At 40.2% G+C, this 14,654-nt stretch overlaps 1 protein-coding gene across 4 annotated transcripts; it reads left to right on the top strand.

The window, feature by feature from the left end:
• Positions 1–710: 710 nt before the first annotated feature.
• On the top strand, positions 711–14,647 carry LOC128705842 (tigger transposable element-derived protein 1-like). 4 transcript variants are annotated; one of them, XR_011391613.1, is made up of 3 exons: positions 774–1,243; positions 14,243–14,363; positions 14,490–14,647. XR_011391613.1 is itself a non-coding variant. In XM_070081976.1 (3 exons), exons 1-3 carry the CDS (start codon positions 1,170–1,172, stop codon positions 14,583–14,585), a joined length of 282 nt encoding a protein of 93 aa, XP_069938077.1. In that variant the 5' UTR covers positions 883–1,169; the 3' UTR covers positions 14,586–14,647. The 4 variants fall into 4 exon arrangements, 2 of the variants coding, with proteins under 2 accessions (XP_069938076.1, XP_069938077.1); XM_070081976.1 differs by lacking the exon at positions 14,243–14,363 and adding an exon at positions 12,825–12,936 and having other exon boundaries at positions 883–1,243; XR_011391612.1 differs by lacking the exon at positions 14,243–14,363 and having other exon boundaries at positions 711–1,243.
• Positions 14,648–14,654: the final 7 nt, after the last annotated feature.

Genomic DNA, 14,654 nt, shown 5'->3' with positions numbered 1-14,654 from the left:
GTTGTTGCTTGCTTACTGGTTTACTTGTCTGCCTGATTACTTGCTTGTTTGCTTGCTTTCTTATTTGCTTACTTTTTTGCTTGCTTGTTTGCTTGCTTGCGTTGTTGCTTGCTTACTGGTTTACTTGTCTGCCTGATTACTTGCTTGTTTGCTTGCTTTCTTACTTGCTTCCTTTTTTGCTTGCTTGTTTGCTTGCTTCCTTTGTTGCTTGCTTACTGGTTTACTTGTCTGCCTGATTGCTTGCTTGCTTTCTTACTTTCTTACTTGCTTGTTTGCTTGCTTGCTTGCGGGTTAGTGCAGGAGCGCGTGCGCAGGGTTGGTGTTGCTTGCTTACTGGTTTACTTGTCTGCTTGCCTGCCTGATTGCTTGCTTTCTTGCTTACTTGCTTGTTTGCTTGCTTGCTTGCGGGTTAGAGCAGGAGTGCGTGCGCAGGGTTGGTGTTGCTTGCTTACTGGTTTACTTGTCTGCTTGCCTGCCTGATTGCTTGCTTTCTTACTTTCTTACTTGCTTGTTTGCTTGCTTGCTTGCGGGTTAGTGCAGGAGCGCGTGCGCAGGGTTGGTGTTGCTTGCTTACTGGTTTACTTGTGTGCTTGCCTGCCTGATTGCTTGCTTTCTTGCTTGCTTGTTTGCTTGCTTGCTTGCTTGCGGGTTAGAGCAGGAGTGCGTGCGCAGGGTTGGTGTTGCTTGCTTACTGGTTTACTTGTCTGCTTGCCTGCCTGATTGCTTGCTTTCTTGCTTGCTTGTTTGCTTGCTTGCTTGCGGGTTAGTGCAGGAGCGCGTGCGCAGGGTTGGTGTTGCTTGCTTACTGGTTTACTTGTCTGCTTGCCTGCCTGATTGCTTGCTTTCTTGCTTACTTGCTTGTTTGCTTGCTTGCTTGCGGGTTAGAGCAGGAGTGCGTGCGCAGGGTTGGTGTTGCTTGCTTACTGGTTTACTTGTCTGCTTGCCTGCCTGATTGCTTGCTTTCTTGCTTGCTTGTTTGCTTGCTTGCTTGCGGGTTAGTGCAGGAGCGCGTGCGCAGGGTTGGTGTTGCGCATGCGCAGTGTGAGAGCAGCGTCAGGTGGCTGCTGCGTCTCTCTCGTCTGTCTCACTACCTGCACCTCCACACCCGCAGTGATACCTTCTCTTGTATCACTCTTTTGTAGCGTCATCTGACCGTCATCCACTTCATCATGATCGTCATCCAGCAGCTGGTGTGTGTGGTCATGTCGTCCTCGTCCTCCTGTACCACCATATCATCTCCAAGGTGAGAATTATTGGTAAATATGTAGAGGCCGCCACCACATTGTTGTGGCCAGGCAGTCATGGCCACTAATTAACATTTGAAAGTAAGGAAATATTTCTAAAAGTAAACTATTATAATTGTTGAGAAAACGTCATAGCTTATAACAGCATTTGTGTTTAATAAACTGTAGAAATATTTAATTGAAGACATCGATGTTTGGGGTAATTAGTAATATTCCGTACTATTACATACAGGTTTAGCGCTTTATTTGCTTCCCGGTAATGTTATTTTAAACTTGTGAAGTATTACATTACGGGAGTTATCCCTCGGCCTGTTAAGAGGCTCTTGATCCAAGGAATTGAACATGGTCATCCATTATGTAAAGCACCCCATGATCCCCTTCATATGGGTTTAGCGCTCGCCCAATAAAAGTACCATTAAACAAAATTACGAGAGTAAGCTGTTTAAATTTTTTTTTTAAATAATTGGACCTAAGTGTTGGGGCGCCTCCCGTTTGTCTTGTGTTCCTATATTAATATAGTAACAACATCGTAAAGCAAAAATATAAACTAAATTGTTACAAAAACTTCTCTTAAATTATGTTGGTTGACGTGTGGTTATTTAAAGTCGCCGAACCTGTCGACTGGAGAACTTACCGACGTTGGTGATTTTGAAGGTTGACTTCTCAGGGTTATTTTTTTTAACCCTGGGAGCAGCAAGTACTTTATGTACTTACCTGTGTAGTTGTTATATTAGTCACCCAGGATAACTTGTGCCAGAGGACTGTCTTATTTCTATTGTGGTCCTTCAATCTTGTCCCCCAGGATGCCACCCACACCACTCCACTAACATCTTGCTACCTACTTACTGCAGGTGAACAGTGACAGTAGGTGTAAGGTGAATAATCAGGTAATTAAATATACTTAGGTACAAGTACACAAAAGTAAAATTCTTCCATATTAACTTGTAAATTACCAAGGATAACTCAGAAAAATTCAACGACTTGTTTCTGTTGTGTCCCTTGTATCTTATTAAAGTTTAGCTTTAATAAGATGGCATAATAGCATAGGCCAGTAGGCCTGCTGCAGTGCTCCTTCTTTATGTTCTTATGTAATACACTGGAAATCAGATATTATTGCTATAACAGAGACCTGGCTCAATCTGAAAGATAGAGATGCCCTCTGAATGTCACATACAAGGCTATAAATTATTCAACACTGACAGGGTCAACAGGAAGGGTGGTGGAGTAGCGATGTATGTCAGAGACAATTTAAATTGTGTTAGACAAGATATAAAATTAGAAGCATCAGCCACTGAATATGTTTGGTTAAAGCTTCTGGAGGGCCGAGAAAAAGTAATTTTGGGTGTTATTTACAGGGCCCCAAATCTTGATATGGAGTGTAGTAAACTTCTATGGGACGAAATTCGTAAGGCATGTACAAACGAAAATGTTGTGCTAATGGGAGATTTCAACTATAGACAGATTGACTGGAGCAGTTTGACAGGAAATTTAGTCAGGTGACTTTCTTGATACGATCCAGGATTGTTTTTTAAAACAGTTTGTGACAGAGCCAACTAGGGGAAATAACCTCCTTGACTTGGTTCTTGCCAGTAGGGAAACACTAATTAATAATCTTAAAGTTAATGATGAGCTTGGGAAAAGTGATAACAAATCACTCAGTTTTAATATATGATGGAATTCCCATAATAATGGCAATCAAGTCTGTCCCTGACTTGCGCTTGAAACTCGTGCACAGGTGACTATATTCATTTATAATGGCATGAAACATACTCAACCCCTGCCAATTTGGATTCAGGAAAAATAAAAGCACTAACGATGCAATCATAAAAATGCTAATCTGCTTTACACAGCATTGGAAAATAAGGAATATCCACTAGCAATTTTTATTGACCTAAGAAAAGCTTTTGACACAGTAGACCACGGCATCCTACTCCACAAACTTGACCATTGTGGTATAAAAGGCCATGCGCTTGCATATTTCAAATCTTACCTTACTAATAGGTATCAGATGTCACCATTAAAGACAGCATCAACAACACGGCCACTTGATACTGAGAGTTCCACAGGGAAGTGTCCTTGGTCCCCTGCTCTTCCTCATATTCATCTATGATCTTCCAAACGTATCTCAACACCTGAACCCCATTCTCTTTGCTGACGACATGACTCGTGTCATCTCTCGCCCTAATCTTGCCACCCTCAACACCATTGTTAACGAGGAGCTGATCAAAATATCGACTTGGATGACAGCCAATAAACTTACGCTTAGCACTGACAAAACCTACTAAATTATGTTTGGTAGCAGAGCAGGAGATGCGCAAATTAACATTAAGATCGACAACACACTAATTGCCAGACATAACGAGGGCAAATTCCTAGGCCTATACCTCGACAAGAACCTGAATTTCAGCACCCATATCCAACACATAACCAAAAAAGTATCTAAAACGGTTGGGATCCTCTCTAAGATACGATACTGCGTGCCGCAAACTGCCCTTCTCACACTATACCATTCACTTGTATATCCATACCTCACCTATGCTATCTGTGCTTGGGGCTCAACTGCAGCAGCAACACCTAAAGCCAATAATAACCCAACAAATAGCCGCAGTAAGAATAACCACTAAATCCCATCCCTGGCACCCCCCCCCCCCACTCTTCATAGATCTAAACTTACTCCCTATTCAGTACATCCACACTTACTATTGTGCAATCTACATCTACAGGACCTTAAATTCCAATATCCAATATTAACCTTGACCTAAAGCACTTTCTTGATAGTTGTGACAGAACCCACAGGCATAACGCCAGACACAAACATCTGACATTCCCTGTGTCCGACTAAACCTTTACAAAAATTCAATGTATATCAAAGGCCCTAAAATCTGGAACACCCTACCTGAAAACTCTAGAACTGCACACACATCCATCACCTTCAAAACTACCATCAGAAAACATTTTATGTCCCTGATACACCCTGTCAACTAATTACACGAATACCACCTGGTGGTTCACACTTACACTCACCCATTTGACCATAAAACTGTAGTGTAAAGCACCCTTCTGGCAAGACAGTGATGGAGTGAATGATGGTGAAAGTTTTTCTTTTTCGGGCCACCCTGCCTTGGTGGGAATCGGCCAGTGTGATAATAAAAAAATAAAAAAAAAATCTATCTCAATCTTAAAATAATGAATCTTAACTAGTCATAAGTTGGCCTGTGATACTACAATACCGAAACTATGTATTGTGCCAAAACAAAAGCATTCACATTGCTAAACTCACAAACTAGTATTTAGTCACTTAGCCATAATATCAACTTACCTCATAATTTTGTAATATTTTAAACTTAAGATTTAATCGAAGTCTGCCCGAAATGCCTAGCCATGCTAGGTGTTCTAGTGGTACACTCTGTAATTATTATTTTACTACATGTAAACCACACAATAACCAAATTCTGTAAACTCAGCATTGTAATCCTTATAGAGAATAAACTTTTGAATTTGACTGAAAAATTAATTAGGTGGGCTGAACTGGAATGACCTGACTAAGGGTCAGGTAGGTGGTGATAGTTGCCAGTATGATGCTTTCCAGGGCATAGTTCTAGCTGGTCAGTCAAATTGTTCCAAATAGGGAAATCAGATCAAACAAAAATGATCCTAAATGGATGAACAAAAGATTAAAATATCTAATTGGTCAAAAGAGAGGCATATATAGGCAAATCAAAAGAGGAGAGGGGCAATTAAGAAATCAATATATTCAGTTAGAGAGAAATAAAAAAGGGAATTAGAAAAGCAAAAAGAGATTGAGGTTAAAGTTGCAAGAGAATCAAAGACTAACCCAAAAGGATTCTTTCAGGTATACAGAAGTAAGATCAGGGACAAGATAGGCCCACTCAAAAGTTCCTCGGGTCAGCTCACTGACAGTGATAAGGAAATATGTAGAATTTTTAACACGTACTTCCTCTCAGTTTTTACACAGGAGGATACCAGCGATATTCCAGAAATGATAAATTGTAGAACAGGACGATAATAAACTGCATGATTAGGGTCACAAGTGACATGGTCCTTAGGCAAATAGATAAGTTAAAACCTAACAAATCCCCAGGCCCTGATGAACTATATGCGAGGGTTCTAAAGGAATGTAAAGAGGAGCTTAGCAAACCTTTGGCTAATCCTTTCAACATACCACTACAAACTGACATGGTGCCAGATAAGTGGAAAATGTCAAATGTGATACCTATTTTCAAAGCAGGTGACAGGTCCTTAGCTTCGAACTATAGACCAATAAGCCTAACCTCCATAGTGGGGAAATTTATGGAATCTATAATTGCCGAGGCAGTTCGTAGCCATCTTGAAAAGCATAAATTAATCAACGAATCTCAGCATGGTTTTACAAAGGGACGTTCCTGCCTTACGAATTTATTAACTTTTTTCACTAAGGTATTTGAGGAGGTAGATCATGGTAATGAATATGATAGTGTATATGGACTTCAGTAAGGCTTTTGACAGGGTCCCACATCAGAGACTATTGAGGAAAATTAAGGCACATGGAATAGGAGAAATTTTTTCCTGGATAGAGGCATGGCTGACAAATAGGCAGCAGAGAGTTTGCATAAATGGGGAGAAATCAGAGTGGGGAAGCATCATGAGCTGTGTTCCACAGGGGTCAATGTTTGGCCCCCTGCTGTTCACAATCTACATAAACAGCATAGATGAGGGCATAAAGAGCGACATCAGCAAGTTTGCCGATGACACCAAAATAGGCCGTCAAATTCATTCTGACGAGGACATTAGAGCACTCCAGGAAGATTCGAGTAGACTGATGCAGTGGTCGGAGTGGTGGCAGATGCAGTTTAATATAGACATATGCAAAGTTCTAAATGTTGGACAGGACAATAACCATGCCACATATAAACTAAATAATGTAGATCTTAATATTACGGATTGCGAAAAAGATTTAGGAGTTCTGGTTAGCAGTAATCTGAAACCAAGACAACAGTGCATAAGTGTTCGCAATAAAGCTAATAGAATCCTTGGCTTCATATCAAGAAGCATAAATAACAGGAGTCCTCTGGTTGTTCTTCAACTCTATACATCCTTGGTTAGGTCTCATTTAGACTATGCTGCACAGTTTTGGTCACCGTATTACAGAATGGATATAAATGCTCTGGAAAAGGTACAAAGGAGGATGACAAAGTTGATCCCATGTATCAGAAACCTTCCCTATGAGGATAGACTAAGGGCCCTGAATGTGCACTCTCTAGAAAGACGTAGAATTAGGGGGGATATGATTGAGGTGTATAAATGGAAGACTGGAATAAATAAAGGGGATGTAAATAGTGTGCTGAAAATATCTAGCCTAGACAGGACTCACAGCAATGGTTTTAAGTTGGAAAAATTCAGATTCAGGAAGGATATAGGAAAGTACTGGTTTGGTAATAAGAGTTGTGGATGAGTGGAACAAACTCCCAAGTACAGTTATAGAGGCCAGAATGTTGTGTAGCTTTAAAAATAGGTTGGATAAATACATGAGTGGGTGTGAGTTGGACCTGATTAGCTTGTGCTACCAGGCTGGTTGCCGTGTTCCTCCCTTAAGTCAATATGACCTGACCTGACTAGGTTGGGTGCATTGGCTTGAGCCGGTAGGAGACTTGGACCTGCCTCGCATGGGCCAGTAGGCCTGCTGCAGTGTTCCTTCGTTCTTATGTTCTTATAACAAACATTATTATGACTGATTTCTACTGTAACTTGACTGTTAAATATTAAGATAATAAAATGACCCCAGTGATTTATGTTTTAGGGTTATCCTAGGTAATTTTCACATTACTGTGCATGATAATTGTACTTGTGTGCCTGTACCTGTGTGATTAAACCTGGTTGTTAATAGTCTGGTGTGGGTCACATCCAATCTGAATCTGCACTCTCTAGAAAGGCGTAGAATTAGGGGGATATGATTGAGGTGTATAAATGGAAGACGGGAATAAATAAAGGGGATATAAATAGCATGCTAAAAATATCTAGCCAAGATAGGACTCGTAGCAATGGTTTTAAGTTGGAAGAATTCAGATTCAAGAAGGATATATGAAAGCACTGGTTTGGTAATAGTTGTGGATGAGTGGAACAAACTCCTGAGTAGGTTAGATAAATACATGAGTGGGTGTGAGTTGGACCTTATTAGCTTGTGCTACTAGGTCAGTTGCCATGTTCCTTCCTTTTACATGCAGAAAACAATGAGAAATATAAATGACCAATTTTAATGATAAAGGAACATTACATACCCTTATTGAAGACTCTTGTATATATTTGTCGTCCCAGGCAGACTGCACGAGTATACCTACCGGCTATATACACTGCAACCTACACCCATATTATTACCATCGACCTACCATGTTCACTGAATTTAATCGTTTCTAATAACTACCATTAGATGCCATCATAAACAGTGGGAGAAGTAATGAATAATTCATGCCAAGAATTGTAAACAAAAGCTTATGTATTAAGTGTGGTTACTGGGCCAAAGGAGATTCATAGTTTTCACTAACGCTGGACAAGAGAAAAGGTAATGTTTACCCTCCACCGCATATAAACATTGCATGTTTGTGCTATGTAACTTGTTTCTTACATAATTTTGAAGAAAATATCATAGATGGATTAATGAAAATGTCTATATTAACCTAAAATAAGACATTTAATGTGCCCAAGAGTGAGTCACGAACGTATGAGCAGCCCAGGTGCACGTGTCTGGTACCAACAATTTCCAAGGGGGTGTACAAAATCCAGGGGGGGTATCCCCCCCAAAAAAATGCTCAAATTCCGAATTGTGCGGTTTCTGCATTGGCCGAAAACTGGGGGGTCCACTGTACTGTAATATAGTGACCAGATGTCCTCTATCCCAAGATTCCAGGATGTTGGTATCTGAAAAGTAATATATCACTGGTATACAATATCAACAAATTGATGAATTAAGCTTGTGTGACATATCCCACTGGATGGCAGTGTTGAAAGTGTCAGTCATCTTATCACCATTGTACCTTTGATGTATTTACCAGGAACTTGAATCTATTTTCTTGGCAGTCTCTTGTGAGCATAATATCTTAATTGTATTTTACACTTCACATAGTACATTTTGATAATTGCTCTTAATCGTTGGTTAGATGCATTTGCATGTTTAATTTCCTTCCAGATACAGGTTGTTTTCAGCCACAAGAACATCAATAAATAACAAAGGCACGATACCATGACTGGAACAATACACAAATAACCCATACATGGAAGAGGAGGTTAAGATGACTGATGTGTGAATTGTAAATGGTCCAAGACGGACTGAAACGTCATCATAAGCTTCCCTCTCCTATGTCTGGGTTATTTGTTTACCAAGGACATCACTTGCTCCCAGATTTTAAATGATAGCTTATTTAAGCTACCCGAGGTGCTAGTTTTGATAGTTCTGCCTGCAGATTGTTCCACTCTACTAAACTACATACAGCCTCTCTGCTTAATGACCGAGTTCCATTCCTAAGACCACGCCGGTACGAATTCCTCGTTAAGTGAGGAGCATACTATAATGATAGTGAGTTTTTGTCGACTATCTTTGATATTGTTGTAATGTCACCTCTGCACCATTTATAAAAATTTTAAATGTTTATATAGTAGTGTACTGTATATTGTAATACAGAATATAGGAAATCAGATCTAATATGTGTATTTACTCATTTTAGTGCTTGCAAGTGCTAAATAAGCTACCATGGCTCCAAAGAAAGTGGCGTATGTGTGGGCGAACTGACCAGGATGTATAACAAATCCCGTACAACCATATCTTCCATCACAGGCAAGAAAAAGGAAATCAAGGAAGCTTTTGTTGCAAAGGGGGTAAATATGCTGACAAAAATGAGAACACCAGTACTCGAAGATGTTGAGAAGTTATTATTGGTGTGGATAAACGAGAAACAATTAGCAGGAGATAGTCTTATGACTTCACTTGTTTGTGAAAAGGCTAGGCAGTTGCATGACGAATTGGTAAAGAAATTGCCTGCAACTAGTGATGTGAGTGAATTTAAGGCCAGCAAAGTCTGGTTTGAGAGATTTAAGAAGCGTACTGACATACACGGTGTGATAAGGCATGGTGAGGCTGCTAGTTCGGACCAAAAAGTGGCTGAAAAATGTGTGCAGGAATTCAAGGAGTACATAGAGGCTGAAGGACTGAAACCTGAACAAGTGTTCAGTTGTGACGAAACAGGACCCTTTTGGAAGAAAATGCCAAAGAGGACCTACATTACTCAGGAAGAAAAGGCACTGCCAGGACACAAGCCAATGAAAGACAGGCTGACACTCATGTTCTGTGCTTATGCTAGTGGGGATTTCAAAGTGAAGCCGTTACTAGTGTACCATTCTGAAAATCCCAAAGTGTTCAAGAAAAACAATGTTATGAAGAGTAAATTGTGTGTGTTTTGGAGATCTAATAATAAGGCATGGGTCACGAGGGACATTTTCGTCGAATGGTTCATTGAAGTGTTTGGCCCTAGTGTGAAGAATTACCTCCTGGAAAAGAAATTGGATCTCAAGTGCCTGCTAGTAATGGACAATGCACCTTCTCATCCTCCAAACTTGGATGACCTAATTTTGGAGGAGTTTGGGTTCATCACAGTAAAGTTCTTGCCCCCAAATACCACTCCTTTCCTCCAGCCCATGGATCAGCAGGTTATTTCAAACTTTAAAAAACTCTACACCAAAGCAATGTTTGAAAGGTGCTTTAATGTGACCTCAGACACTCGCTTGACCCTAAGAGATTTTTGGAAAGAACACTTCAGTATTCTCCATTGAATAAGCCTTATAGGTAAGGCTTGGGATGGAGTGACTACCAGGACTTTGAACTCTGCTTGGAGAAAATTGTGGCCAGATTGTGTCCACAAGAGGAATTTTGAAGGGTTTGAAGCAGCCCCTGATGAGCCTATGTCAGTTGTGAACTCCATTGTGGCACTGGGGAGTTCCATGGGGTTGGAAGTGAGTTTGGAGGATGTGGAAGAGTTGGTGGAGGACCACAACGAAGAGCTAACCACTGAGGAGCTGCAAGAGCTTCAGCAGGAACAGCAACAGATCACAGCTCAGAATCTTACTGCAGAGGAGGAGGAAGAGAGATGGAACAAGGTGCCTTCTTCAGAAATTAAGGAGGTTTTTGGAATGTGGGGTAGGATGGAAAGATTTATAGAGAAAAATCACCCTGACAAGGCTGTTGCAAGCCATGTTGGCAACATGTACAGTGACAGTCTTGGCCCATTTTAGGGAAGTTTTAACCCTTTCAGGGTCCAAGGCCCAAATCTGGAGTCACGCACCAGTGTCCAAGAATTTAAAAAAAAAAAATTATTTTTTCTTATGAAATCATAGAGAATCTTTTTGTGAAGGTAATAAAACAAAAAGTACGAAATTTGGTGGAAAATTGACGAAATTATGCTCTCGTGAATTTTGATGTGTCAGCGATATTTACGAATCGGCGATTTTGCCGACTTTGACTCCCATTTTAGGCCAATTACATTATTCCAATCAACCAAATTCTTAGCTATTTCACTAGTATTACTTCTATTCTATCGATTGAGCACAAGAAATCGCCAAGTCAACTGTTTCAACTACAAAATAAAGTGATCGGAAATTGTTAATTCGGCCAATTTAACACAAAGTTCAAAATATTCCAATTTCAAAATAGGGTCCAGAATGAACAATGTAGGCATTCCTGGCACTAAACTAACATTTCCTCTGTTCATTAGTTATGTTTTGAGGCTTTACAAATAAATTCCATTTTGATTTTTATTCACATAATGAATTTTTATTCACACCAAAAAATAGAAGATTTACTGTTATGCAATACTGTAATAATTGTATAAATATCATCACCATATTTGTGAATGTATATTAGACCCACCAGCTGGTGTGTATTAGACGTGTGAGGTCGTTTGTTTACTCTTGAATATCGGCAAAAATTTAACATTTCTGCTACTTTGAGCTCAGTTTCAAGCCATTTCCAGTGCTAAAACCAATCAAAATCATCTCTATTTCTGTAATATGTCTTCCATTCTATCAAATGAGACCAAGAAATCGCAAATACAACTATAAAAAACATACGAAAAAACACTGCAAAGTTGCTGTTTTAATCGAAAAATCATGATTTCATTTTTTTTCTCTCATTATACACAGTGTGCTGCAGGATCTGTTTTATGTGGTGCACACATACCACATAGATGTATTCTCTCATATCTAGGACCAAATGTACCACTCACAGTTTATCAGAGTGAGCTGAGCTCATGGCGTAGATCTACGGTTTGGACCCTGAACGTAAAGCTGTAGATCTACGGGACGGACCCTGAAAGGGTTAAAGACACCAGGAACAGACCTCTCTGGACAGTTTTTTTGTGAGACAGGACTCCAGTGACTCTCGAGCTGGTCCTAGTGGCATTAAGAAACAGAGAAGAGAAGTAACCCCAGAAAAGCACTTGGTACCTGAGGTGTTGATGGAAGGGAATTCCCCTTCCAAACAGTAGTTCAATCTCTCCTCCTCCTCCATTCATCATGTGCCACTGTATTTATGTACTACATCTATATTTCATGTAAAAAATTTTTTTTTTTTGTTACAATACTTCTGGGTGTCAGGAATGGATTAATTGTATTTACCTTATTTCTTATGGGGAAAATTGATTCGAAAATCGTCTTTAGATAATAGTCCCACTTCTAGGAACCGATTATGGACGATAATTGAGGGACCACTGTACGTACATTATTTAGGTATGCATACTGCACCTGGAAAATCCTAGAGGGACTAGTACCAAACTTGCACACGAAAATCACTCACTACGAAAGCAAAAGACTTGGCAGATGATGCACCATCTCACCAATGAAAAGCAGGGGTGTCACTAGCACGTTAAGAGACCATACAATAAGTGTCAGGGGCCCGAGACTGTTCAACTGCCTCCCAGCACACACAAGGGGGATTACCAACAGACCCCTGGCAGTCTTCAAGCTAGCACTGGACAAGCACCTAAAGACAGTTCCTGATCAGCCGGGCTGTGGCTCGTACGTTGGTTTGCGTGCAGCCAGCAGCAACAGCCTGGTTGATCAGGCTCTGATCCACCAGGAGGCCTGGTCACAGACCGGGCCGCGGGGGCGTTGACCCCCGGAACACTCCGGGTAAACTGGTCAGAGCCCGTCATAAGTGCGAGTCATCAGTAAATGAGTACATCTTTAAGCATACTTTTGAGGCTGAAGTGCCAAACCAGTGCTTTCATGTTTTCTAAAGCATTTGTTCCACATGTAATGTGGAAACTATACCAAACTGCAAGAGGCCAAATAGACTTCTGGATGATTGGCGACTTTTGTATTGTCCCAGAGGTCACTGGATTCATACTTTCATCAAGTTCAGCACAGTAGTACTGTCGTACTCAAACTTAATTCATTCCAGAAGGCTGTTAGAATACCAAAAAAGTTTTTCCCATGAGGAATAATGTAAATTAATCAGTTTCAGACCCCTGAAAAATACTTAATGTTTTGATGCAGGAAATGAAATTTACCAATGTTTTCAAGTTTTTTTTTTTTTGTCAGATTGGAGGGAGAGAGTATGGAGGTGAATGTATTCAGATACTTGGGAGTGGACGTGTCAGTGGATGGGTCTATGAAAGATGAGGTGAATCATAGAATTGATGAGGGGAAAAGGGTGAGTGGTGCACTTAGGAGTCTGTGGAGACAAAGAACTTTGTCCTTGGAGGCAAAGAGGGGAATGTATGAGAGTATAGTTTTACCAATGCTCTTATGTGGGTGTGAAGCATGGGTGATGAATGTTGCAGCGAGGAGAAGGCTGGAGGCAGTGATGTCATGTCTGAAGGCAATGTGTGGTGTGAATATAATGCAGAGAATTCGTAGTTTGGAAGTTAGGAGGAGGTGCGGGATTACCAAAAACTGTTGTCCAGAGGGCTGAGGAAAGGTTGTTGAGGTGGTTCGGACATGTAGAGAGAATGGAGCGAAACAGTGACTTCAAGAGTGTATGTCTGTAGTGGAAGGAAGGCGGGGTAGGGGTCGGCCTAGGAAAGGTTGGAGGGAGGGGGTAAAGGAGGTTTTGTGTGCGAGGGGCTTGGACTTCCAGCAGGCATGCGTGAGCATGTTTGATAGGAGTGAATGGAGACAAATGGTTTTTAATACTTGACGTGTTGTTGGAGTGTGAGCAAAGTAACATTTATGAAGGGGTTCAGGGAAACCGGCAGGCCGGACTTGAGTCCTGGAGATGGGAAGTACAGTGTCTGCACTCTGAAGGAGGGGTGTTAATGTTGTAGTTTAAAAACTGTAGTGTAAAGCACCCTTCTGGCAAGACAGTGATGAAGTGAATGATGGTGAAAGTTTTTCTTTTTTGGGCCACCCTGCCTTGGTGGGAATCGGCCAGTGTGATAATAAAAAAATATAACCCTTAAACTGTCCAAACGTAGATCTACATTTTTCTAACATTTGAAAGTATGTAAAAAAAGTAATCTCTTTTTTCTTACATTTGAAAACGTAAAGAAAACTTTGATCTACTTTTTTTTTTTTTGTTAATTTGGAAATATATATAAAAAAATAATTCTACTTTTGGAGCACTACGCATGTGAACGTAGATCTGCTTGGACAGTTTAAGGGTTAAATATGTTCATGATTTAGCTCAGAGGTTGGGGAACCAGGGTAAATTATCCAAAATTGGGTAAAAATGAAGATCTCTGGTAATGAAGGCTAAGTAAACAAATAAAAGTTCAGACTTATTTAGTAAGTGAGATGTATTTTTTTTTTTTTTTTACCCCATTTTTGGTCTGTTGGGTCATTTCACTGTATACAAATGTTTTGGGATAATACCCAAAAAAAAGTTTGCCGACCTCTGACTTAGCTAGGCTAAAGTTCTACCAGTGATTTATCAGATTTTCTTGTATACCCTGGATTTCAAAAGCAGTGTCCTAAATTTGCAGGATTGTAAACATTCTTTAAATGTTATTCTTTTGTAGCTTCCCAAAAAGCACCAGGATGGACATGTTCCCCTCTGGCCGTCAAGTGGAAGTATATTAAATCCTCTTCTCTTGGGTGAGGCAAACTAGCATATCTTGCAGTGTGTCTCAATTAGAAAAGGTACAATATTTAAACTGCTTTTATTTTGTTACAGAAAGTTAAGTGGATTTAATTAGTTAACTTTTATTAGTCGGAAGAGTTTTTTTCCATAGATTCTGTAAATGATTTATGTCATTTGTTTTGCAGGCCAATAAGATGAATTCTGTCCTGAAAGCTGTGAACTTCAATGTTGAACCTTACTGGCCAGGCATCTCAAGACCTACACCTTTGCTCAATTGTTAGCAATGATATTTGTGGAAGCAGTGAAATGGTAGCAGTGCTGCTCCTTCAGATGCAGGTATGAAAAATGTT

The sequence above is a fragment of the Cherax quadricarinatus genome, unplaced genomic scaffold (genome assembly GCF_038502225.1).
Source record: "Cherax quadricarinatus isolate ZL_2023a unplaced genomic scaffold, ASM3850222v1 Contig5549, whole genome shotgun sequence".
Taxonomy (NCBI): Eukaryota; Metazoa; Arthropoda; class Malacostraca; order Decapoda; family Parastacidae; genus Cherax; species Cherax quadricarinatus.
This window is presented reverse-complemented; position numbering and strand designations above follow the sequence as displayed.

Coding starts and splice junctions, on each gene's coding strand:
- LOC128705842 (XM_070081975.1), top strand. CDS start 9,030: ATGTATAACAAATCCCGTACAACCATATCTTCCATCACAGGCAAGAAA.